Below are 26,189 nucleotides of genomic sequence, written 5' to 3'. Positions count from 1 at the left end.
TTTTTGGAGAACACTGTCTCACGTCAAGGCACTGAGGTTGACCTGCAACCTGCTTGTGTTGGCCGTGCCTGGCCCATCTGCTTGGAGCAGACTTGGCTGTCAAATAAACTGACTGAATGGAGAGAACTGAGCTGAACGGCCTCTCCCTCTTTGCATGGGATCCGTTGTCGCTGGTTGCCAGCAGATCTCTCTCAGAACGAGCATCTTTTGCAGTTGTCTACCCTTGGATACACTGTTCCTTAGAAGCCTTTTGCGCTGGCCTGTGTCAGTCAGGGCCCCACATGTTGCTCAGCTGATGACTATACCCTCTGTAACTCCCAGTGCCTGCTTCAGTCCCCAGATTTCTGGGGTTTTCCTGTGGGTACATAGAGCTGCAGTGTTGCAGGCTGCTTTCCTAGCACCTAATATGTGTTAAAAGTGTTTGGAGAACGGCTGCCAGCCAGTGCTTGGGGGCTTGGCCAAGGGCAGAGGAGAAGTGATTAATTCAGCAAATGGTGGTGTGCCACGTTTAATAAAGAGCCCAGCAGTGGCCTGTGTCTCCTCTGCTAACTGGGGGACAGTTGAGGCACCAATCTGCACAGTGAGCTTCTGTGGAGGCTCCCTGGGTCAGGACAAAGGGTTAGTCAGCTGGTGGTACTGGATTGTCCCACAGGCAGCTTTCTGGGTAGTGTTTGGGAGCTGGAAACAGCCATGTAAGTTTGCCCCAAGTGGGTATCAGGAATATACCTGGGATATTATATTAAAAAAAATTATATATATATAAAAAACAAGGGATTCTCAGGCTGCAGGGGTCACAGCCTTCTTGCCTCAGCACTCAGCATTGGGAATGTAGTCCCACACCCACCCCTCATAGGCCACCACGGTTGGGGACCACAGAACTTTGCCAGGGGGAGGGGTCTGTGTTGCCACCTTAGCTGGCAAGGCCCTGCAGTGTGGCAACAGGAGTGTGGAAAAGCCACAAGCGAGGGACTGTTCACAGAGGAAGATGCTGAAGTGTTGGCTCCTGGGGCAGGGTAGTACTGAGATGAGAAGCAAGGGATACTTTTGGAGGTTTTGAGAGACAGGAAAAAGCAAGTGGTGAGGGACAGGGACAGCCCTGGAGCTGTGGCTGCGCAGAGGGACATGCACCAGCACAGCAAAGGCTCAGCAGCTGGCAGGGCCCAGGCAGAGGCAGCCCAGGACCTGAAGGGGACAAGGTAGGAAGGGACAGCAGCAATGTCTGGGAGGGGACCTGCCCCACCCAGCAGGTGTCCTGGGCAACCAGGGTGGCTCCTGTGACCTCGCTGCGGAACCAGTGGAACTGGTCAGTGTGCACCATGCTGTGCTGCCTGCTGCTGCTCGCCCTGCTGCTGGGGGCTGCCCTCCCAAAGCCCGTGCACCACAGGTGATGGCACTTACCTCCTCCTACTCCTCCTTCCTGCCCTGGTACCTGCAGGTACCCCAGGGCCCCTGACATGGACTGGCACTTGTGGCCCCAGGCCTCAAGAGCTGGCCAGATTGGGTGGAAGATGTAGCACACAGGAGCCCTTGTGCCAACCTGGCTAAGTGCAGTAGGACCATGGCTCACTCCTGGCCCTGGTTTTCCTCTGTAGGGACAGCTACTCAGTTCCTGAGGATTTCTCTGCTCCCCTGGAACTTCCACAGGAGCACTTTGGCCTGGTGGATGGTACAGTGCTCTCTTTGCTACTCTGAACCCCCTTTTCATGCACTCACCTGTCCAGGTGAGCAGTTGTTCCTAAGCCTGGAGCAGCTGTGCCCAGCCTCTGCTGTGCCTGCAGATTATGGCATCAAACCCAAGCAGCCTCGTTTCAAAACCCGTGTGGCCCCGGAGCGGCCGGCGGAGCTGCGCAGAGCTGGCAAAAGCAAGCGTGACGGGCTGGACTTGCTGGAGTACTACGATGATGGGCGCCTGTGAGCCAGTGTGCCCCTGTGTCCACCACAGCCTGGCAGGTGAGGGTTGGAGCAACAGCCTCCAGAGGTCCCTCCAGATCATCATACCATCTCTGGCCTCCCAGGGTTGCAGCCAGGGCTCTTGGACCAATACTGAGAAGCTCCAGCTCCTCTTGGGGTCCCAAGGGAAAGAAGGAGCCAGGGCACAAATGCCCTGCAGTGGGAAACAAACAGCACAGTAGCTCTGCTCCATGAACCATCATATTTAATAGTTGTCATCACAGCAGATCCAGCTGAAGCACAGAGACCACTGGCTGCAGGGACCGGGAGAGCTCTTCTACCTCCCTGGTGCTTTGCATGGCTCTCTGCAGCCTTTAGCCCTTCCCTTGCCCCACTTCGGGCAGACACCCAGCTGTGTGCAGGGGCTGAGCCCCACTGACCTGGAGTGCCCCAGCCCTGCCTCTGCCACCTGCAGCTTGGGGGAGAGGGAATAGGGGCAGAAAAAGGCTTCCCTCCTGAGGGTATAGTTACTGCAGGGAGGTACGAGGGAAATTTTTCTCTATCCCCAGGGCATGGATACGAGATGGAAGGGGTGGGGATGGGGTCAGAGGCAGGGGAAAACTGTCTCATCTCATTCTGGCTCTGGCAGAGGAGATACAGGGGCTTCCTCTGCCATCCCTGCCCAGCAGCCATCTCCCCAGGGCCTGGCAGGGAGGTGATCCCATCTCCCAGGTAGAAGCCAGTATGTGGGTCTTGTTTTCTGTAGCTGCTGTGTCATCATACTGCAAGAGACTGACTCTGCCACTGCAATTAAAAGTCACCCCAGATGGATGTGACGGGAAGCTGTACCATGGTCACAAGAAGGAGATGCTGTCACCCCAGTCTGCAGCTGGAAAGGGCATGAGCATGCTCCTGCCCCCCCCCAACTGCTCACAAGCAGGGCACCCCGAGGGGTGCTTCTCCAATAGAATAAACTAAGAGTATTTTGTACAATAAACACAATTTGTCCAGCCCTCCCCCCTCCCGTCCCCCCAGCCCGAGGAAGGGGAGTCACGAAAAGAGGCGGCGCTCCGTGCCCAGGGAAGCCCTGCCCCGGGCCCGCTCCTCCTCCAGGCTCAAAGCAGCTCTTGTCCATGCACGACACGGGGAAGGGGCGAGACTGCAGCCCTGGCTGTACAGGAGGTGCCTGTGCCAGCCCCTACTCCAGGTAGATGTCCTCCGTGGGGCACGTGTACTCCACATACTCCTTGTAGAATTGCTGAAAAGCCCTCCTGCAACACAGCACCAGGCAAAGCTTAACAACAGTCTCCCCAAAAGGCAAATACAGATCCCTGTTTCCATCCTGACCCTCACTCCCTACCCTGTGGCCTGTTTGACCCCCCCACCCCCTGGCCCCTCCTGCATGAGCCCCCAGAGTGCCATCAGAGCTGCAGGGTCTCCATCCTTGCTCTGCCTCCTTGCACAGTGCATGACTTTCAGCCATCTGCCCACAAAGCCTTGCACTGGGACTTGTTCCAATACTGTCAGGAATATGATGCCCACAGCCCTGTCAGCCCTGGCTCTCAGGCCAAGCATCTCACTTGAAGGGAGAGATGCCAGCCTGGGGCCAGGTCCAAGCCCCACACGTAGGGGAAGACAGCAGGATTCAGCCTGGCTGCCTTGTTCCTCCTGCCCTTTAAGAGCCAGCCTTCCCTGCCCAGCCAGGACTCACCCTACAGACTCCGCCAGAGGCTTTGTGGACTCCTCCGAGACGAAGACATGACAGGCAAATCTGTGGTCAGCAGGGTGCTTGGTGATAAACCCAAAATATCTGAGGGCAAAGAGAGTGGGTGAGACTGGACCAGCAGACCAGCAGGGCATAGGTACTCCAGCATCCCTGAGGTGTACCCACCCTTAAGCATAGGGGTTTGGGACCTGAAAAACCCCTGATAAATCCTGGAGGCACCTCAAGGTCAGGCCACAGCCCATGTCTAGAGCTGCAGCACTGGGCTCACAGGGGAACAGGGGAACCTCCTCCTTCCTTCCTAGCCCCAGTCATGCTACCCCCAGGAAGCAGGAAGGCAGCAAAGCCTCTCTGCTGAGCTACTGGTGTTGAGAGCTGCACCACACTTCCTTGCTACTCACTTGTTGTTCTTTGGATGGTACCCACAAAAGGAAATGTTCTTCAGCTGGAAAAAATGGCTACACTTGTTTACCTGGGGGGGAGAGAGAGAGGGGAACTGTCAAAGCTTTTCTCCCTACCTCCTCCAGAGCAGCTTGTCTCTTGCTGCTGGAAATACGCACTTGGAGACTGAGGAGTGACATGAATTGGAGCCTAATCCTGGACTGCTATCGGCGGCAGTCTCAGGATTGCTCCAAGCACCTGAACAAAGGGAGCTTTTCCAGGCAGCCCTGCTGGCTCTCACCCCAGCTGCCTTTACTGCCAGTAGCTCCTGCAGGATTTCCCTGGAGGCCCTGAGTCAGACTGTACTCAGGCTAGAGTCAGTGCTGCTGTTCACAGCACACACATCCCTCCTTCTTGCTGAAAAAGCTCTCAGAAACACCAGCAGATAGAAGAAGAAGAATGGATAGCTTAGAACTAAACAAGTCATTCTAGCCTGGGTGTCAAATGGTCCCAGGCAAAAATGAAAACTTATTTATACAAGTCAAGCGCAACTAAGTTGACAGCATCCTCTAGATACAGGCAAAACTTGCAGAAACCTCAGCCCAGCTCTGTCACAGCACTCAGAGCCGTGAACTACTCCTAACCCCCAGCTGGGAGGTTTCCCAACAGCTTGCAGCAAAGCCTCACTTGCCTTTGGCTCAGCATCCCAACGTGCTTTACTAGGCTACTTATGCAGAATGCTAATCAGCAGCCTGCCCTCGCCAGATAAAGAGATTACAGGGCAGATCTGGAGGACACCACTCAAAATAGTAGCAGAAAGGTTTAGAAGCAGCAGCTGACAGATTACCGGGAATGGCTCAGCTCGCAGCATCCCAGAGCAGTGACAGTGCTTGGCAGTTGTGAGAGCATCAGCTGGTAGTACTGCCCAGAGCTGGGGCCTTCTGAGACATGGGAGACCCTGATGGTGGGCCTAAAACCCTGATGATGGTGTTTCTCACACCCTCAGACACGGGGTGGAGACCCTTAACTTTCATATGCAATCGGGTCCAGAGGGCATGGAGCCGGCTCAGAGCAGCAATCAGGGAAGGGACGACATGAGCAGGGAGTGGGCTCATCAAGGGAGTACCTTGCTGTGCTCCTTGGAGTCATCAGCTTTCACAGCAATCTTGACCCCGCGCACACTGATTTCCAGGACACAGCTGGAGGGTGGGTTAAAGTGCACAGTGAGGCGGCGCGTGGTGGCAATCTGCAGAAGAAGAGAGAGAGAGAGAAAGCTATGGGATGTGTGAGCAGTGATGATGGGTCACCCCTTCCCTTCCCTACTGAGGCTCTGCCCTGCTGCCAGAAGGAGCAGGTGCTCCTGCTCCCTGGGATGGTGTGGGACACTACCTTCTGCATGGCCGCACAGAGCACGTCATTGCCCTTGTGATAGGGAACCTGCACGGAGCCAAGGAACTTCACCCGGAACTGATCCACCCAGTCGCTGCTCTTGGCCAGGGCTGGCAGAGAGAGAACATGGCAGGGATCATTGCAGGTGACCGGGTAAGTGGACTGAGCTCCACCTCCCCTCTCCCATCTTCCAACCCCAGCACTTTTCCCTGCCCAGGAAAAGCTTCCCTCAACACCAGGTATCAACTCCCAACATCACAGCAGAAGCTGCCCATTACTTCCTGCTAGACACCCAGCTTGGTCCTCCCCCCAGCCCCCTGCTCAGCACGACACTCTGCTCAGCAGGGAGGACGTGGCACAAGACGGGGCCATCAGCAGGCTGCACACAGAGGCTTGGTACCTGTTACGTGGTCTGGGTCCTTGGTGACTTCAATAGCATAGTAGGCAGGAAAGATGCCCCGATCTCCTGTGCGCATGTTGTAGGCCTCATACCAATAATCTTCTGCCTGCACCTCCACCAGCAATGGATCATCCACCTCCAGCTCTAGCTCGTCCGCGTGGCGAGGCACAAACCTGGGCAGAGAGGCACTAGCAGCTGGCTGGCAAGCAGTGCTGGTGGCCTTGTCTGTCACACTGCTGGGGCACCCACCACCACCCCAGGCAGTGCCCTGGGAGCCATGGGGACCTGACTCTCCAAAAAAAGCACTGGAGTAGGTTTGGGCTCAACAGGCAGCTGCATCCTAGCACCGAATGCAAGGGTATCCTCTATTGCACCACCCATGCTGCTCCTGACTGCCCTCAGAGGTCTTGCCCATGCAGTAGCTTGGGCAAATGTTGCTCCTGGGCAGGGCATGAGCTACAGGCAATGGTTTGTTCCCCAGGCATTCCCACACTGGAAACACTGGGACCTGTGCTAGCCCCACCTTGGTGGGAGTGCAGCACCAGCTTTCCCCTGTGAGAAGCTGTGGACACTGCCTTGTCCCTGCAAGCTCACCTAAAGACAGCACGGTGAGTCTGCTCCTGCTCCTCCCCGTTGATCATGCAGGAGAACAACCCAAAGGACTCGGCACCTGGGGATGAAGGCAGAGGAGGACATGTCAGCACTGAGGGATCAGCATTGCAGCCAAGTGAAGGACATGGGTCAGGCAGTCTGCTGAGGCTCCAGCAGGATGGCTCAGCCAAGACAAAGCCAAGCAATGCCACAGGAGAGAGAAGCATGGCTGGAGCTGCTGCACTGGTGCCCACCAGCCCCTGCTGGGAGCAAGATCTCCCTGCACCAACAAACACAGCTGTGACAGCTAGTGTCACCAGCTGCATGGGACCAGCCACACCGTGGGAAACCCTGCCTGCTGGAGCATGCCACCAGCCCTGGTGCTCTTCTGGGCTTGGGGAGGAGTGTGGCATGTCAGGAGTACGCTGTTTCCTCATGAGCTCACTCGGCCTCCCCCTCAGCATGGCCATACCTTGAGCAAGCCAAATGAGCAGCCTCAAACACATACTGCCACCCCCACCTGACACTCAAAAAGCTTTTCCAAGCTCTTCCATGCCTCCTGGACCACCAGGGACAAAGCCACAGGCTGCAGCAAGCAGAACTGAGGCTCATGTCTGCTGGTGGCTTCCCATCTCCTGAATGTTTACCAGGGACAGGCAGGGCTGCCCAGGCAGGCAGCCACCAGCCCACCTCCCCCCAGTGCCCAGCACTCACTGGAGGAGCGTGCCCGGCCACTCATGAAGACATTGAGGAACTTCTTGGAGAAGTGGATGTCTGCCTCGGGGGTGGAGTCCTCAGAGAGGCAGACTGAGTCACGCTTCAGCGCATCCTCCTCATACTCCTCGCCAATGGCCGACTCATAGGGTGAGGAGATGCAGTTGTCATAGACTGTGGCCGAGTCACTCTCATCACTGTAGCCCGAGTAGCACTGCTTGAGGCTGACCAGCTCCAGCTGCACATTCTCATCCACCACCAGTGTGTATTTGACCGAGTCATAGGAGAGGGCACTGGTGTCTGAACTCACTGAGGCTCTCTGCAGATTGTGCCCTGGCCGGGAGCCACCACTCCCACCACCACAGGAGGCCCTGGGCAGGTTCGTCTTGTCAGGGGAGGACATGTAGTCCAGCACCTCATCCTCCTCGCTGATGGAGGGGTTGGTTTTACCTGCCAGGGCTGAATAGCCGGAGGTGTCAATGTCAGAGCTGATGGACATGCGGTTCTCACTGGACTGAGACAGGAATGGCTTGTCAGTCTCCAGGGGATCCGAGTTCTTCTGCACAGGTGTCAGGTAGATCTCCTCTGTGGCCTCCAGCCTCACGTCTGTCTGGTAGCGGATGCGGTCCCGGTGGGCCTCAGGGCCCCTTGTCACCACCACGACGCTGGCACCATGTGGTGGGGCCCGGCTGGTGGCCTGGTGCTTCTCTGGCGGCCGGGATGAGGCAACGCAGGCTGGGGCCATCTGGGTGGCTGCTGTGCGCCGGCATGGGCTCTCCGTGGATGTGCCCCGGTCTTTGGTGGAGGTTGTGCTGTTTTGGTGATTGACCTCATCACTCAGGCAAACGTGGTCATGGGGAGGGGTCTGCTCACCTGTAGGGAGAGGAGAGCAGCATTGACAGCCACGCAGAGGGGGATGCTCTCTGCCAGGGAAGGTGTCCAGGGATGTCACCCTGACTCACAGAATCACTTAAGTTGGAAAAACACTCTAAGATTCTCAAGTCCAACCATTAACACTGTGAAGTCCACCACTAAACCATGTCTGTAAGCCCCAGTTTTGAACACTTCCAGGGATGGTGACTCCCTGTTTCAGTGCTTGACCAACCTTTCAATGAAGAAAGTTTTCCTGATACCCAATCTAGACCTCCCCTGATGCAACTTGAGGCTATTTCCTCTTGTTCTACTGCTTGTTTCTTGGGGGAAGAAAGAAACCCACAGCTCACTAACAACCTCCTTTCAGGTAATTGTAGACAGCAAGATGGACATGCACCCTGCATCCATGTGGTAGGTTTTCCCCAACCTCCTCCTCCAGCACCACTTGCCTCAGGTTCCTGAGCACCATGAAAGGGAGCAAGGAGCTGACCCTGGCCAAAAGCCTGAGAACTCACCCGTTTTCAGAGGGGATGACGACCGGGACACCCGCTCCTGCCAACTGTGCTTTTTCCCCAGAGAGTTGTTATTCAGAGTGTCCTGAGGAGAAGAACAAAGCTGCCTTATAGCCCAAACAGTAAACAGCAAGTGGCATGGCAGTGGCACCCATCCCTCCCTGAGTCCACAGCACCCCGCTCAGCTCCCCTCTCAGCTGGCCATGCTGCGGCATGTGATGCTTGGGGAGACCCCCTGCCAGCCCCACATCTCACCATGCTGCTCCTGCAACAGCTGGCATGCTGGCTGAAGCAGGGTGGGCAAGGAACCAGCTGGGCTGCACTCACTCACCAGGGGAAACTCAGCTGCAGGAGCCCATAGCGGGACAGTCCCAAGACAAAAAATTCAAGAGCTGAGCCTGCCTGCAGGCTTTGCTCCCATCCTGCCAGCCCTGCCTACCTTCAAACCAGCCAGCTTAATGAAATGGGGGAAATCCCAAGAACCAGGTGTAGTGCTGCTGCTCAGCTGGAAACCAGCTACTAGATAGACTAATGCCTGTGCCTGGGGACGTCCATATGTGGTGCATACAGGGGCATTCACAGATAGTATGTATGTATACAAATCTATACATATACACAGTTCACTAGCAGATGTCAATCCTGAGCAGCTGGCAAGGAGAGGCAGAATCAGGCCATCCAGGCTCCCCATGCTTGGGTGAGTTTCTGTGGGTGTTGTGCCCTGCCTGCCCAGCCCTGGGTGGCTGGCCATGCATGTGCACAAGGGAACACGTGCTCAGCCCCACTGCAAGACCAGGGGACTAAAGGGCACCAAGTCCCCTCTAATGAGGAACCTCCTACAGATGGGGGACAAGTCCTCCCTGCCCGCCTCAGCAAGGTGTGACATCCTGCCTGGTGCAGTGCCAGCCCCCATCCACTCCTCCATGCCCAAGATCTCCCTGGCTGCACACTCCCAGCCCCTCCTGAAGGGCACTGAGGGTTTCTGCCCCAGCTGCAGCAGTGGCATTTTCCACACTGTTAGTTTTTGCTCTAGTACCAAAGCTCCGCTGGGACTCCCTGGATTTTCTCACGGCCTTATCACCAACCTGCAGCTGTCACCAGCAGCACAGAGCTGCCCTGTCCTTATTTTGCTTCCCCACCGACATGAAGGAAGCCTTTGCCTCAAAATTCCATCATGTCACACACTGCTGAACCATGCCGGCCAGTTCCCTGCCTCCGTGTGGGGAGGGAGAGACTTCCTTCATAGGCCTTTGGCAATCTCCCACCGTGGCCTCCACGAGTCCCTTCTGTGCCAAGGCAAATAACAGCACGTCCCCTCTAGCCTTTCCCAGGGACACGATGGGCTGGGATGCAGGCCAGGCAAGCTGTCACAGCGACAGCCTCTGCGTGCACAGTGCCACGGGGCCAGCATACACAAGCCAGCCTGGCTGCCTGGACTGGGACAGGAGACAGCAATGCAGCAGGCACAGCCTACCGAGCCCACCCATCCCGCAGGGCCACAGTGCTCTGGTGTCTGTATGCCCAGCCAGGGTGGAGAGGCATACACAAAGTCTTACAAGATGAACCTAGCCAGTCTCAACAGCTGTTTCTTCCCCTCTGGGAAGCTGGGGATGTTCTTCTCACCGTTTCCAGGCCACTTGCTTGGGATGATGATCACACAGAGAGCCCAGCAGCAACTGAGACATCACCAGCTCCCATCGCCAGTTGTAGCAAAGCCCCCCTCTCCCTTTCCCCAGCTCAGTTGTGCCTATGCCTCCCAGTGAGCTCCACAGCCTCCACCATTCCCTTGTAAGGGGATCATCGGCTTCCCCTCTCCAGCTTACCATCTCTGCAACTCCCCCCACCCCTATCCCTCTCCAGAAGCCTGCTCCCACCCCTGGACACTGGTTGGTACCAAGTGTCTGAGAGGGACCCCTGCTGTTTCCCACCTCCCCCAGCTGGATGTGGCTGCCAGTTACTCCTCAGGGTCCCTGCACAGGGTGGGACAAGGCTGTCGCTGTCCCCTTGTCCATTATGCTCAGTGGGGCTCCCCCCGCCTCCCCAGCCCTGCTGCCTTTGTCCCTGGTGCCAGCTGCCTGCGGGCGCCTATCCTTGGCTCTGTGCCTTCCTCCTCCTCCTCCCACCCATGGCCTCGGGCAGAGAGCTGGCATCAGCTGCCGGTGCTGGGCTGGTGACACCCAGCTCCGACTACTCCCCATCTGTCACCAATGGGGACACCTGCCTCTCACTTCATGCTCCTCGGCTGAACGTCACGGCGACGAAAATCCTCCTACTTGGCAGAAGGCAGAGCTAAACGCAGGAGGGTGGCAAAAATAGCCCTGCACGTCGCGCACTTTGCGTGGGTTTGTGAAGTCTGCAGGAGTGACAGGGCAAAGGGACTCCAGCCGCTGCCTGGGGGGTCAGCGCGCAGGGCACCAGACCAGACCACCCCAGGGGTGACAGTAACACCGTGGCTGTGTGGGGCAGGCACTTGGGTAAAACCATCCAAAATCTTGTACAAAATCTGAGCACAAGGAAGATAACAGAACCCCCTTGTCCTCCTGGCCACAATTTTGGGCATTGTTTTTGTCTCTCAAATTTTGCACGGGGTGCTGACATCAGTGCTCCTCTTACCAGGCACCACTGCTCAGGAGCTGAGGCTACCAGGTCCCCACTGCTAGGCATGGGGCATTTGGTGTCACCAACCTGCCCTAGAGTTGGCGCTACCCGAGCCCGGGGCAGCTGGATTCCAGCCAGCTGTTGGTGCCAGCCCTGGGCTCGCCAGCCTGTGGCCTGGTGCGCCGTCCGGCGATGGCTCAGTCACGCGTTCGGTATCCACGCCTCGTTTGCTCCCCATCCCACGGGGGCCCTGCCTCGCTCCCACCCTGCCCCTACTGCACGGCTCTCTGCCAGGCCACACGGACCCTCCTGGGGCACATCTCAGTCCCGACAAGATTCCTGGTGTGCTCCCTCTCCACCTCGGCAGCAGGGATGGAAGAAGGACCCACCCGGCGCCTAAGTCCCCTCAAAGAATCCCCGCCGAGCACAGAGCTGGGATGCTCGGCGGTGCGCGGGGGCGGCATGGCAGGGCGTGCTTAGGTCCCCGGGGACCACCGGGCCCGCAGATCGCTTCCCCCGGCTCGGCCTCCGCTGTCCCCGCAGGGGACGAGGGCGGCGGTGAGAAGGGACCCCCGGATGGTGGAGGCGGCTGCACCGCCTCCCCTCCAACCGAGTCCCCCCAACCCCTTCTGTTTCCCTGTCCATCCATCCATCCATCCATCCATCCCTTCCTCCGAGACAAAAGCCCCCGGCGGACGGCGGGAGCATCCCTCCTTCTCCTCCCCCGCACCCCGATCGCCCCGCACCCCCCTCTCTCCTCACCTGGCTGCGAGGCACCTGCGGGAAGAGGTTGAGGGTTGTGGGTCTCTTCGGCCTGTAGACTTCGGTGGTCACGGCCGGGGGGTCTTTCTGCAGCGGCTCGGGCGCCGTCTTCTCCTCGGCCGGCGTGTCCCCCGCCGCGTCGATGAGGTCGAGCTGGAGCATCTCTGCCTGCAGCCGGCTGGCCTCCCCGCCGCCCGCCGCCCGGGCCGCGCCGCCCGCCCGGCTCACATGGCCCTGCCGGGATTAGCGCCCGCGATCAGGCCACCGGGCGGGCGGGACGGGCCGCCGCGCCTCCCGCCGGGGCCGGGCAGGGGGGCCGGGACCGCCGCATCGGCACCCGCGGCCGCTGCCTTTTAAAGGGGCAGCGATGTTATTCCCGAGGCTGGGGAGCCCCGCGCCCCCTCCCCGCCGCCCCAGGCAGGTGCGGACAGCATCCTCCCTTAGGGATGGGGCTCCCCCGGCACCTTGTCCCCGGCAGGTGCCTGACTGTAGGTACATGCAGCCCTCACATTCACCACGAAGCACACAAACGTGCACACCCAGTTTGCATCTCGACATAACAAGGACATTTTTCACAGTGAGAACAACCATTCTGAGAACAACCTCCCCGGGGAAATGGTAGAGTCCTCATCGCTGGGGATTTTTAAGACGCCACTAGAGAGGGTGCCAGATCGTCTCACACAGACTCCCTTTCCCACACAAGGTTTAGCCATTAGGTGATCATTTGAGGTTCTTTCCAGCCCGGGCTGCCCTGTGATTCTTCCTTCCAAGGCAGACTGTGCCCTTTCTTGGTTCTTGTCCTGGCAGCTGGGACTCATACAAGCATGTCATCACTTTGATCAGACTTGGTCCACCTCCTGCCTGGAGCAGATCACTTGCCCATCACACCTGAACATCCTCACAGATGGAGAACTCACCACCGCATTGGATACTGGCACTGTGTGCTGCCTCTACTGCTACTACATTTTTTCTCTATGGGGCTGAAATTTTCATTGCACACCTCTGAAAGGAGTCTGGCTCCTTCTTCCCTGTAATGCCCATTTGGACCAGCAGCTCCATCCCTCTTATCTTACTCATCTAGGACAAACCTTCTTTTCCCGCTCCCTGCATTTGCATGTGTCAGGACCTGAGGCCACATGGGAGGGATGTCCAGCACTGGCTCTCCAGTCCTCTACTGGTGGTGGTAGTGATCTGGCTGGAGGCAGCTCCACTCTTTTCTCTGTACCCTTTTGGAGCAGGATGGCCACTGTGGCCTGTGGGGACTGTGAGGAGCAGTGTGCCATCCCACCACCCAGGCTGGGCCCCAGTGCTGAACCACCACACTGCTTGTGGCTGTGTTGCTGGGCAAAGAAGCACCAATGCCCCCCACAGCTGTGTGTGTTTAAAGGTCAGTGTTTTCCTCCCCAAGCCCCCTTCCTTGCATTAACTGGAGCTTACACATGCACAGGTTGCTGCAGCCAGCAATAAAGGCGGCAACTTGGCATCAGCAAGTTGAATCCGTGTGTTATCAGCTGTTTGTGATGACTGGAAAGCTCGTCAGCAGGCAGAGGTGGGGAAGGGAGGGTTTTTGCAGCTGAATACTATCCATGTCTCCAGCTGCATGGAGGATGCCCCTTGAGCCATAGGAGAAGAAACAGCCCCAGCAGCTCTGGCAGCCACTCCAAGAGCTCTTGTTGCTACCAGCCCCTGAACTGTCAGACAAAAGCCAGCACAGGCAGGGCTCTGCCTGCTGCAAGCACAGCACAAACCTTCTCATGGGAGCCATTTCCCCACAGCGTCCCTGCTGCAGACCTGCAGGTACTGGGTGAGCAACAGGAGAAGCACTGCCACTGATACTTGTGCTCTTGAGGCTTTAAACACTTAAATCCCTTGTTCTGAGTGTTAGTCTTCATGCCACAAGTTCTGTATTTCTATGATACCAGTTTTCTGTGACAAATCACATGGATTTCAACAAGGAAATTGAGGCACAGGCAAAGAACTTGAGGGAAATGCCAACTGAATAGATTATACCTAGCCAAGGTGGGTGTATTTGAGTCAGCTGGTAACATTCAACCCAGACTGCTAATGATGCTGCTTCCATAATCCTGTAGGTGCAGCAATCACTTGGAAAACTCATAGAAGGAAAAGTCTCAGAAGGATGCAGGAAAGCAGATCAGTGCCCATTCTGAATAAAAGGGAACCCTAGGAGGGGTGCAGCATTCCAGGTTCAAATGCTAGAAGGAAAGTAGCAGGTATTATTTATGCCCTGTAGCTCAACAAAGTGATTTTGAAACCACACAGAAATCAACCACCTTACCACCTGAGTGAAACCTGCTGTGATCTGCAAAGCAAGGGCAGGGACTAGATGTTGGGAAGCCTTTTTAACTGCAAGGACACTGCTCCACCAGAACAAGCTGCCTTGGGAGCCCTCTAGGAACAAGTTAATGCCACCTAAGGTCAGCTTGAGCATGCTCATGCCTCAGTACAGATTTGATGGTGAGGTGACTTCCCAAAGTTCCCTCAACCTGTGGGAGAGATTAGGGTGTGTGGGAGAGCAGTACCAGTGTCCAAATCTTGCAGCAGGATGAACACAAGATGCACACCTGGACCAAATGCAGTCATGGGGATGTTCATGCTTCCTTACAGACCTATCCCTGGGACAGATGTGATGCTGGTGTGCTCCTGCTGGTCCTACCTCCTACCTGCATGGTGTCATCCCAATGGCAAAAAGTCCCAGTGTCCAGCAACTGGTCTCTCTCTGACAGTGCCAATGTTTTGGTCCATGGTCCTAGGGGTCTGGAGCAGAACAAGCCTTGCTGCAACTGAGAGGTGCTGGGATCACCCCTGGAGCACTGGTCTAACCTGGGGAATCACCTGTGTGGGCATTGCTGCCCACCTGAGGAAGCTGCTTGCTTCCCTAGTAATGAAAGGCTCTTGCAAGACGAGTGGGGTGATAGGCAAAATGTTGCTTGAGTGATGAAAGGCTCTTCCCTGCTCCCCCACTCTCGCAGCCTTCACTGTCAGAGGAGTGGCAAAACCTTCAGCAGGCTCACCCTGCTGGCCCCCTGCCCTTCCCAGATGGCCTCCTGCCCTGCCACTCAACAGCCCCAAAACCACCTCTGCTCTTCCTCCAAGCCCTCTCCTCAGCCTATCCCTCACTTCTCTTTTCATTCACTGGAGACTTGTTGAAATGAAGGTTCTTTTCAGCCACACGTGGGATTATTCCTCATTCTTAGTACATCGGCTCCCATCCATGAGGTGTGGTCCTCATCAGTGGATAGTTCCCTCTTGCACAAACATCAGTCTACGCCTCCTTGCATTTTCTGTGTGTCTAAGCCACTATTTCTGAAGAGCTGCTAAAATAGCCCATAATGAGATCATCTTTGTTTTTCTGGGACCAAAAAAAACCCTAAGCCCCATCTCTGTCTGGGTGTGACCTCTGCACCAGCCGCCTATTCCTGCCACGGGGATCAGTCGTCAACCAGCTCCCCCCAGACTCCCCACTTTACCAAGGTCCCTGGTAGTCCCCATACAGCAGTCACCTTTGCAGCCCTCGGGCAGGGTTTGTCTCCTTGTTCCTTGTCAGCACTTTCCTGCATGCTGTTGGTTATTGTGCCTGCCCATCTCTCCAGAGACTCTGCTGGGCAGCTGGATGACTCCAGCCCCATGTCTCACGGTGCTCCCCAGAACCCATTTCCCCCTTGCCCATCGCTCTCTGCTGTGGTGTGGTCCAGTGAGCCAGCAGCTTGCTTTCACCTCACACTGTTCCACTGCCAGGCTTTCACCAGAGCCTGCAGGGGTGACCAGGGCCAACCCTCCATCCTACACACCACAAATCCACAGATACTCTGTGGCACCAGCATTGGGAGCTTGATGGGAAGGGCATCAGCATGGCCCCCTCACACCCTGGTTCCAGTGTCCCTGACTTGCCATCCCCAGCCATCCCCAAATGATGCAATTAGCTGGCTGATGCTGACTGCTGGTCATTACTGATTTGCTGGCCTCTGTGCCGCACGCAGACCCGGCCAAACTGCTCCCTCTGGGCCTGACTGCTTCCATCAGACACATCCTGCAACCCTGTCGCCCTGAGCTCACTCCGGATGGCAATCAGCTTGGAAAGCTCCCTGGCTCTCGCTTTCTACATTTGGGATTGAAAAGCCCCTCTCACAGCCATTGTTGTCACCACTTTCGGTTCTGCTCCTCGGGCAATCCTCCCGTGTCCCATATAAACCATTTGGACATATTTTTAGCAGGCATTTTTTCGGAGCGTGATAAGCTTCCTCCTTTGCTGTGTTTATGAATAACTCATTGCTTCCCCTACGGCAGCCTCACATTCCCCTCCCACCCCAGCAGACTCTCGGTGCACCCAGACATTTGTGTAAAGCAGCTCTGAACTGTCCCCAGGGAAGGCATGGAGCTTGCTCCCAGAACCCTCTGTTGAGGGTCAGGTCTCTGTATCACAGCACAGGGATACAGAAAGCCCCAGTAAACTGTTTCAAATGGGCAAAAGAGAGTGGTTTTCCTCCCCCTCAAGGAAGGGCTGCAGCAGTTGAACTGCGAGTCTCCCCTGCCCCTTTCCCTCCCTGCCAAACTTCAGCCAAGGGCTGGCTGTCTGTGGAGAAAAAAAAAAAATCCTGCTGTGAGCCCAGCGATGCTATCAGCAGTGGGGAACTGGGATGGGTAATGGGAAGAATCCGGCAACACACTCACAGCCTCTGTCTGCCTCACCTATTGCAGGCAGGAGGATCTTCCCAAGGCTGGGCGCTCACCGTGGCTGTGCCCTCATGGATTCCCCGCAATGGGTTTGCCCTTGGTTTAGCCTGCAGCATTATCTCTCCTTCCTTCAGCATACACAGTCCATGAGCCCAGACTGTCCCAGGGAAGTCTGACCATAACATCCTGGAGCAGGAGGAGGCTGCAGTTGGAGCAGAGATACCAAGCAGCAAATGCATATCTGGGAACAGACAAATTTTTGCTGGGAAGGTCACGAATTAGACCAAGGAGCACAGCAAGACACCTTCACCTCCCAGGGATGAGGTCTGCCTGTACTGTCCTGCCTGCAGTGAGGAATTCCAAACGACACAAATTCACTTTCTAATTTTAAATCTGCGACAAATTCTTGTGCCTTTCCAGTCCTCGCTGGGTCTTTATCAGTTTTACAGAGGAAGTATTTCCTCTGAGGGACAAAATGATTCTTAAACCACTTGGTTGCTCCTCCAGCATTTGTATCCTTTAGCATGAAACACATTGCAAATGCAGAAATTCTGCATTGAGAGGTATTAGTTCTTAGCTTAAATAAGTTAGTTTTAAGTAGAATGAGAGGGAGTTCACAGAGTTATAATACTATGTGTTCTAGTATGCTGTTTGCTCAGCTTTACTTGCTTAGCATCAGTAGCTGGATCTGCTGAAGCCTTGGGCCACAAGCTGTGAGTTTACAATTAGGGATGTTTTTGGCTGGAACCAAGTTAACTCTCTTAGTAATTCCCCTAGTAGCTGGTACAGTGCTGTGTTTTGCCTTTCTTATGAGAAGCATTGATAACACACTGATGTTGCTATGGTTGTTGCTGAGTAGTGTTTATCCCAAGCCTAGGGCTTTTATATTTCCCTATGCTCTGCCAGCAAGCAGGTGCACCAGAAGTACAAACCAGAAGACAAGGAGACTCCAGCTGTCAGCAGAAGCTTTAACTCCACAAGATAAGAACAGTGAATGACCTGCCTGCACAGACACAGAGAAAGAACCCAATAAGGTGTTAGAAGACCCCAGACCAAAAATCACCATTGGACCAAGAGGTGCAAGAGTGTGTGAGGAGTGGGTGCATAAGTTGTAAGGGTGTAATTGCCCAGGGATTTCTTTGTTCAGGGTCCCTCTCCACAGGCACCCAGCTTGAGCTGACCTGGTGCTGTACCACTAAATTATTTATGTTTTTCTAAAATCTGAGCCTGGGGCTTTGCTACAGGAAACCTAGGATCAAGCCTGAAGAAGGAGGAGTCAGCCTTAGAGTGAGTGTGTGTTGGAGTGAGGGGTCAAAAAGGGCACCTGTCAACTTACTGGAGCTGCCCACTACAGAGAGATTCTGGTCCCAGCAATTAAAAGTCTCAGGTGTTGTGTGTGTGATTCCTTGAGTGGTGTGAGAATGCTCAGGGCGTGGCTTTTCCTTTATCACCCTACATATTTCCAAACCCAATTTAATTATCAATTTGTCTCCACATTTCTGCCCCTATGACCTTCCAGGGAATTTCAAATAATGGTGTGAACCCCGTCAGGTTCTTGACAGCATGCCCTAAGATGGATGGGAGACCCAGTTGCAGCACCTGCACAGGCTTCACAGCTCCCATCTTTATTCCACCTGCTGCCTTCTGGGGTCAGAGCTAGACCCTTCATCCCTGTTTCACCAGCCTCCAGGCCTTCAGCCTCCTAAAGACCTGTTAATAGCTCTAGCTAAAGGCAGCTAGCTAGCAAGACAGAAAGAACACCTTGGGTGAGCAGAGGACAGCTCTCACCATGCCAGCCCAGCTGCATCCCCACGTCCAGGGATGCATGTGGGGACAGGAAGCATAGCTCATGTGGGACCTTTGGTGCCACCTTGCAAATGTCCTTGATTCCTGAGAATGTTTATCAGGTGCCAGATGCTCGCTGATCATCCCACCCAAATGAGGACATGCCCCCATTTGCTCCCAAATCCTAAGGCTCATCCCTGAGGAACAAACTCAATCCCCTACAGCACTGTGGGAACCAAAAAGCACCAGCTTTGAGGTGGTTTTTTTTTGTCCCTTGGGTTTGGCTGGCTCAGAAAGGATCTGCACTGTGCTGGACTGAGGAGAGGGCACTGCCAGGCAGAAGGGACTGGGGCTACAGCAGTGGGCTCCCTGAGGAAGCATCACTGGTCTGGGGATCTGGTGGTTCTGCATGGGGGCTGATGGTCCTGCCAGCCCCACTGGCACATTCTGCCCATCCCTATCCCTCTCCCCATCCCCATCACGCTTACCCGGGTGGCCAGGCTCTCCTTGCAGTGCAGGCTGATTCCACACTCATCAGTGATCTCAGAGAGGTCTTCATCCTCAAATTCCTCAAGGCTGATGTCATGGGTGAGCCTGGAGGGAGTGGAGATGGCACGGTCACCGACTGCCCCAGTGGTGGACAGGAAGGTGCAGGGTGCCACGGTGCCTGTGGGCTGGGAGCAGCACCGACACCCCAGGAGAGCCTCTCCCAGTCTCTACTAGGAAGAAAGACTAGGAACGCAGCTCCTTCCCAGAGGGGACAGGTCTGTCCCCATCAAATGGCTGGGCTTACCATGGTCCATGGCTGTTGGGAGTCAGGAGGAGTGTGTCCCAAACTAGTCCCTGACCAAAGACAGCACAGACATGCAGGTTGGGAGAGCATGGAACAGACAGTACAGCCAGCCCTATTGCGGGCGGTTTGCCCTGCTCACACCATCCCAGGGAGCCTCTGGGATTGTCCCAGCTGGGCACAGACACACAAAGGGGCAGAGGTCAGGATTACAGGAAGTGGAAAGGCTGGGGGGTCCTGAGAGGGGACAGCTGTAGGATGGACCTACTGGGACAGGTGACCACATCAAGACCCACAGAACTCGTAAGCACTGCAAACCCCTCAGCCATGGCATGACCAGCCCTGAGCTGCACCTGGGAGAGATATCCCAGCCCATGTGCCTGCAGTAAGAGATTTCCCTCCGAACCAAAATCACTCCCCAGGGTGACTATAAGCATCTCTGTGGGTGCTGCTGAGCTGCTCTGCATGGCCTCAGGGGTCCCTTCTGGCTGTCAGCCCCATCCACACAGGCTCCTTACATACCTTCAAAACAAGAGCTATCCTTTTATCTGCTAAAAATGTGCTGAGGAGCCCCGGGGGAGCAGTGAGGTGCTCCTGGCTTCTGAGCATTAAAATATTTCAACATGGTGGTACCGCAATGCTCTTCTCATTTGCTCATTACCACATGGGTAAAAAAAGAGCCCAAATCAAAAGTCCTTGGCCAACCAGCTCAGACCCCTGAGTTTTGTCTGGAGTGGCCATGGGCACTGCTTTGCTTGCCATTATTGCCCTTTGCTCCCAGCCCCTCTGGCTGGGAGATGCTTGAGTGAAAGGGCTACACCAAGCCCATCACTCCTCTCTGGCTTGGCCGCCAGCAGTGCAGTGAGAAAGGAGTAAGAAGAGTATTTTGTGACCTGAAGAGCTCCCACTCTCACTTTAAGCATTGCTTGCGCACCTTGGAGTTCCCCACTGCAGTGGCACCAACCCAGTGTCATGGAGGGGTAACATCTCCCCGGACCTGGAGAGGTAAAAGAGCAGGAAAAGCCCATGGGGGAAGCAGCATCTTCCCTCCGTGTTCCTGAGGACCCCACCAGTAGTGGTCTCCTGGGGTGAAGACAACTGGGAACAACCATACCATGGAGGCAGCCTCTGCAAGACACATCAGGGTCGCAAGGACACAGCCTTCAGCACAGGGTGGGATGACTGGACCCCCCTTCACCCATCTCCTCCTGCTGCCCCTGAGAGGGAAGCAATGCAGAGCAGGAGGCTCATGACGAGCTTTCAAAGCACAAATTGATTTCTTCTCCGGTTACAGAGTCGCCAGAGTGGGACATCATCCATCGCTAATGCTCGGGGCCTCACCCGCCATGCTGTGAAGGGTGCCTGGGAGCGCAGTGGGCACTGCAGGGGCACAGCATTACCGAAGGGCTGCCAGGGGCTCCCTGGCCCTGCAGGAGCAGCCTGGCAGGGTGGCAGTGCCCCCCACTCCAGGACAGGGACAGGCAGCTCTGTCTGTGCTCTCAGGGATGGGGAGATGCTGTGCAGGTCCCCAGCACTGGCCCTGCCTGCCCATGCTGGGGCACAGCAGGATGTGTCCAGATGCCGTTTGCCGCTCTGGCACCTGGCTGACACACAGCTCCCTGCGCAGCCGGGAAAACTTTGGGCTTGACTGGGTGCCAAATTTGTTCCTGTCCTGTGGCCATCACTCACAGAGAAGGGTGATGTGCCCAGGAGCAAGGGGCTGCCCCTTGTTCCCCTGCATGCCCACGGGACAATCCCCCCTCCCCTAGACCCAGCCGGTCCCCTACCATTTCTCCCACTGATCTTCCAGCCAGCTCTCCTCCTCGGTGCTCGACTCCATTTTCAAGGGCAGCTGCATTGAGGAGGACCCCCCTTCACTGGCGGACACACTCCCACACCAAAAAAACCCAGGCCTGCTGTGAGGAGAAGTGAGGGAGATGACAGCCAAGCCCTGGGCACCCACTGCCTCTCCGCCTGCCCCGTCGCAGTCTGTAGCTGCCGGTGCTGCTCTGTATCCTCACTGCGCAACCTGGGGAAGCTCATTAAAAATAGATGGAATCAGCTGTCCTGGAGGGGAAAAAAATAAAAAAAAATAACCTCCCCAGCTGAGCCAGTGCCAAGTCCCTGCACTCTGCTGGGGATGCTGACTGCCTCTGCCTGCCAGCCAGCCAGCCTGGCTCCTGGTCTTGCTCCAGCACTTGCTCCTCAGTACCCACAGTGGATCTGCTAACCCCATGATGGAAACCTGCACCACCTGGCCTCCTCCTGTCCTTGCAGCACTGCTGTCCCCCACAGCTGGGGGACACAGACAGGAGCATCTGTCCAGCTTCTCACCAGGTAGAGTGAGGCCCCTCACTGATGCAAAGGCCAGAGTGTTTCCAGCACAGCAGGACCAGCGTCATGGCCAGCTGCACTTCTGAGCTGAAGGGAGTACCTTTGCCAAGGGGCAAGCCCAGCCAGCACACAGCAGTGCTTGCAGCATTGCCCTTTCCCTGTCTGCCCCCACCTAACCCCAAGACCCACTTCTGCCTCAGGCAGGATCATCCCTGGGCTTCCCCAACCTCTAAGGAACGTTGAAGGCCAGAGAAATACCTGATGAGCTGCTCTGCCAGCTCTCAACCCTCTTCTGTTGCAGAAGAAAATAGGGGTCTTTCCCAGGAGGGACTATCAGGTGTTGCTGACAAATTGAAGTGGCCTCAGATAATCCTCCATCATTGTCATGCCTTTCAGACCCACTCACTCCTTGCCCCATCAGGGTGAAGCCAAAGAAGCTCTAGAAGAGGCAACCACCATGACTCTGAGATGGGGACAGGGCATCCCCTCTCACCAGCTGCATCCAGTCTGATACACAGTGAGGTGGCACCCCCACTGCTACCCATCACAGCACTACTCTCCTGCCCCTCACTGACCCCCACCCCAGGAGCTTCAAGTGATGGTGCATCTCCCAGCACCTGCTTGGGACCCAGCTTTGCTCCTGGACAGATTAAAGAGGGTGATGTCCACAGGAGCCCAGCTCAGGGCCTGGAGTGCCCTGCTGAGCTAACCCGTTGCAAGCTCTCTCCCCACCAGTGCCACACCACTGGTGAATGTCACTTTGTTTATTGTCACTCAGCCCCACAAGAGCAGCATCCAGGACTCCATCTTCCCTATCAGCTCTGCCTGGAGGCAGCTTATCTGCTTGAAACCTCAATTAATGCAATGAATAAAGAAGTCTCTCTCTCCGTATTACTCGCGCCCTTTGCTCCTCTCACATGGATGCTCCAGGACTTCCCAGGAGATACAAGGAAGGCTCTCCATTACCCATCCCTTCTCCCTGTGCTGCAAACACCCCTGCCTTTCTCTCTTGCTTCTCAAAGAGGCTAAAAATACCAGCAAAATGAAATAGCTCTGACTCCTCTCAGCTCCATCATTGGCAGTGAAAGTCTGAGCAGGACCTACATGTGTATTTTGGCCAACTTCCCTTGCCATAGTGTCACAGGTGCGTGGGAGTCTGTCCCTATCTGTGAGGGTGGGAGAGCCCTGCACCTGCAGGTTATGGGTGCTTTCCTGAAGGATGTACCAAGAGGCACCCGAAGGCTGGCAGCCCTGCTGTATGCATGAGAACCGATAAACTTGGGATACTCAGGAACTGGGAACAAGAGTGCACATGTGGCTGCATGAACAGAAGCAGACATTACCTGCCCATGGCAGGAGCATCTTGATCACAGTCCTAAGAACAGCCTTATAATCAGTCCTGGCTGCTGTGACTCTCTTGACACCATGCCCTAACAGGGAAAAGGGGAAAAAGAGCATCGTCTCCCTAGCCCTCTGACACCTCAGGGGGAATTTTCCACGCAGGGATTTGGCCAGGACAACATGACATGATGAAGCTGGGGGCTCCAACAAGCCCAGCTGCCCAAGCCATACTCTGATAGTCTGCTGTCAGGTGCTGTATGCAAGTCCTGTAACCAGCACCAGTGGAAAAAATAATACCAACCTACATATGGCTGGCCCCTGTTTTTTTCTTCCATTTCAATGGCCACAGAGACTGTTTTATTTGAATCAAGGAGAAGGCACCTCTCTCTCTCCATCAGAGGAAGACAGCCTTTTCGTCTCCCCTCACAAGAAGACAGGTAGCCCCATTCCAACGCCCAGCTCATTCACTGTTGCCAGACAGGCTTTCCTGACAGCTCCAGATGAGCACAACAGATACATAAAACAACCCACAGTGCTAGAACTGATTTTTCCTCAGCCTGAAGGTGCGTCTTTGAACTTCCCGACAAGATGGAGAGAACTTCTTCCCCCAGAGACCTCCTCCCTTCCCAAAGGGCTGTCATTTCTGACAGGGCTCCCCGAGTACTGGAGTAGTTTCCCCTCTCTCCTGACCTATGCAAATAACTCCCTAAGGGTTTCTTTCCCTAGGAGCCTTCCTGTCCAGTGGCTAGGTGGATGCCCTTTGCTTTTATCAGGGAAAGCTGAAGGAGACAGAGCTGATCAGTCACTGACCCCTCCCACGTTCCAGCTACACTAAAGCCACAGTCCTGGGGGCAGTGGGGCAGGCAACACTGTGAGCTCTGCTGGGCCCTCCATCCAGCTGCAGCCCACTTGTGCCAGTCTTCCCTGCTCCCTCTTATGCCCCTCTTATTTCCCTCACAGGAAAGCCTGGCATAAAGCACTGGCAAAGCTTCTTAGCAGGGAAAGGAGCTGCAACACTGTGTCCTAGAGAACGATGTTAAGGAACTCCAGTGGACACAGACCCCACTGTGAGGCTTTGGGAAGCTTCAGGACAACAGGGAGGCTGGATGAGAATAACATTTTTATTGCTGTCTCCTAAAACGCTGTTATTATTGTCATGATGAGCAGACACCTCTGGAGGACCTCCTGGCTAAAGGAAGGATCACCTCACCATCCTTTTCCTCCCACCTCTTCTCAGACAAGCAAACCATCACTGCCAGGGCAACACACCTGGCCTTTTCAGAGCTTCAGTCTGCTTGCTGGCCAGGACCAAGCCCTCTCTCGATTCAAGCCAACCGACCACCTAATGCTTGTGCTGGCATGTCACCACTGGGAGCTGGGAGAGCAGGTGCATGTACCAGAGGGCAAAAATCTGAAGCACCTCATCCTGCAGGCAGCAAGCAGGAGCAGAGGGGAGGGCTTACCTTGCAGCCAGCCATGGTCTGAGCCTTCATCCTGAACCGCACTCATCTTTGCTGGGTCCAGCCCATCTGTGGGGGACAGCTGCTCGCTGAGCCCCGCAGCAGGGATGCAGGACCTGGGACATGCACAAACCCAGCTGTGACATGTAACCCAGCCTGTAAGTGTTTCACTAGCATGGCTCCCTTCTTGCACGACATTCCCCGCCACAACATCACCTCTGATCTGCCAGACCCTGCCCCAGGCTCAGACACATCACCGCATCTTCTTCCACTTCAAGTCTTACACCCCGAGCTTGGCGCCCGGGGAAGATTTTGCACTTCTGCCTTGATTCCCCAGTTTTCCACCCAACTGCACAGCCTCCTTCACGGAGGTCAGTTCTTCCCTGGGGCAGGCAGGCTGGCAGCACACAGGGCTCCTTTTCCAAAGGTCTGATGCACAGCAAGAAGCAGCAGCTCGTTCTCCCTCCCAGGGCATCACTGTTTGCTGGGGAGCAGTAGGGTGCCCAGGGGACAGCCACTACATCCAGGACAGTGCCAGGTGGCAGGCTCAGAGCTGCTTGGCAGCTCAGCCTCTGTCCCCAGGCTCAGTGGCCAAGCCCCTTCTCCATGGTGGATGATTCCAGAGGCAGCATTTAATCGCTCGCTTTGCAGGGTATACCAGCCATGTTGCAACAGCTCCCAGCAGCTCTCACAGGCAGCGCTGCAATAGGAGGCAGCTGCCAAAGACCCGGAGCCACCAGCAAAGGGGGTCCAGAAGCAGAGCCCTTCAAATAGAAATTTCCTGAGCACCACCATTGCTCGACTGCACCCATCTGCTTCCTCACAGGGACCCTTGGGTCCCCCAGCCTCAGGGGCTGGGCCTGACAGAGAAGGGCATGATCTTAGCTGTGCCCCCAGGTGTGGACCAGCCCCTCCTTTCCTCCCAAAATCTCAGCATGCAAAGCGGCTTGTACCATTCCCCCCCTTCTCAGGCAGCTCCCCGCCAGCACCCCTGGGTGGCAGAGGCAAGCAGAGAGCAATGGCTGACGAGGGCACAGCTGCCAGGAGCAGCCAGCCTCCCCCGATGGCAAGTGAATGCCGCACCTGCAAGCAGGGGCCGGGCTCCTCCCTTACCCACCCAGCACATCCCCATCCCAGAGCTGCCCTCAGCAGGCACCAGAAGCTCCAAAACCCCTAGGCATCCCTAACCTGGCCCATGCCATCGGAAGTCCCTGTGACAAGCCTCATTGGGTTTCGGAGGAGACACAGCCCCCTGCGTTCCAAATCGATGGGAGCACTTGGTATTGCTAAAAGGATCAATTCTGGCACTCTCCCACCGTCTCACTTGGGGTTCCTGTTTCACAGGGGCAGGAAGGAAGCAGAAGCACCTGGGATTTCTAGGAAAGGGCTAGAAAAAGGCTTTCCTTGGGGAGGGGAGAGAGATGAAGCTTTTTCCTTTCATGAGGAAGAGGTGGTTGAAGAGGAGGTAAGACAGGTAAGGGGGCAGGGGTGGGGTGTGGAGGGGGACACGAGGCCAAGCAGGGGGCTGGGAAGCTGCAGTGCTGTATGTGTGGGGCTAACATGGCTTGGGTGGGCGGGCTAAGCAGCCATGGGGGGGCTGGAGCGATGTCTGCGGTGGGGGTTCAGCGGTGGCTGGGGTGGGGGGCAGAAGGGATGGCTAGGGCGGGGGGCCGAGGGGATGCGCGGGGAGGGGGCAGAAGCGCTGGAGGAGGCGGGGGCCCAGCGCGGCGGAGCGGGCGGGGCTGCAGCAGATGGGGAGCGCTGCCCCGGGCAGGGGGCACGGGCAGCCCCGAGGGGGTTCCGCGGGGGGGACGGCAGCCGGTACCTGAAATTGGGGGGCGAGGCGAGGTGTAGCCCCAGGAAGGGTGAGGAGGCGGGCGGGGATGCAGCTCCTTTCTCTCGCTCCGCCATTCTGTGGCTCTCTCCATGCAGGCGGAGGGCGGGCGGGAGGGAGGGA

The 26,189-nt window shown here is 56.2% G+C and overlaps 2 protein-coding genes across 2 annotated transcripts; one reads left to right on the top strand and one right to left on the bottom strand.

The window, feature by feature from the left end:
- The first annotated feature begins 281 nt into the window (after positions 1-281).
- FREY1 (Frey regulator of sperm-oocyte fusion 1) lies at positions 282-2,790 on the top strand. The gene is made up of 4 exons (XM_085062457.1): positions 282-1,384; positions 1,593-1,666; positions 1,779-1,950; positions 2,657-2,790. The coding sequence occupies exons 1-3, from the start codon at positions 1,317-1,319 to the stop codon at positions 1,913-1,915; spliced, it is 279 nt and encodes a 92-aa protein (XP_084918583.1). The 5' UTR covers positions 282-1,316; the 3' UTR covers positions 1,916-1,950; positions 2,657-2,790.
- MAPK8IP1 (mitogen-activated protein kinase 8 interacting protein 1) lies at positions 2,139-26,189 on the bottom strand. Its single transcript, XM_085062437.1, has 12 exons — positions 26,058-26,189; positions 18,796-18,901; positions 11,831-12,064; positions 8,477-8,558; positions 7,089-7,961; positions 6,378-6,453; positions 5,784-5,956; positions 5,384-5,493; positions 5,121-5,240; positions 4,015-4,085; positions 3,602-3,700; positions 2,139-3,161 (listed from the first exon to the last, which is right to left on the bottom strand). Exons 1-12 carry the CDS (start codon positions 26,141-26,143, stop codon positions 3,089-3,091), a joined length of 2,103 nt encoding a protein of 700 aa, XP_084918563.1. The 5' UTR covers positions 26,144-26,189; the 3' UTR covers positions 2,139-3,088.

This window comes from Lichenostomus cassidix, chromosome 5 (assembly GCF_008360975.1).
Source record: "Lichenostomus cassidix isolate B80296 chromosome 5, HeHo_3.0, whole genome shotgun sequence".
In the NCBI taxonomy this organism is placed as follows: Eukaryota; Metazoa; Chordata; class Aves; order Passeriformes; family Meliphagidae; genus Lichenostomus; species Lichenostomus cassidix.
Note: the sequence above shows the minus strand (reverse complement) of the source record. Positions and strands in the feature narration are given on the sequence as shown.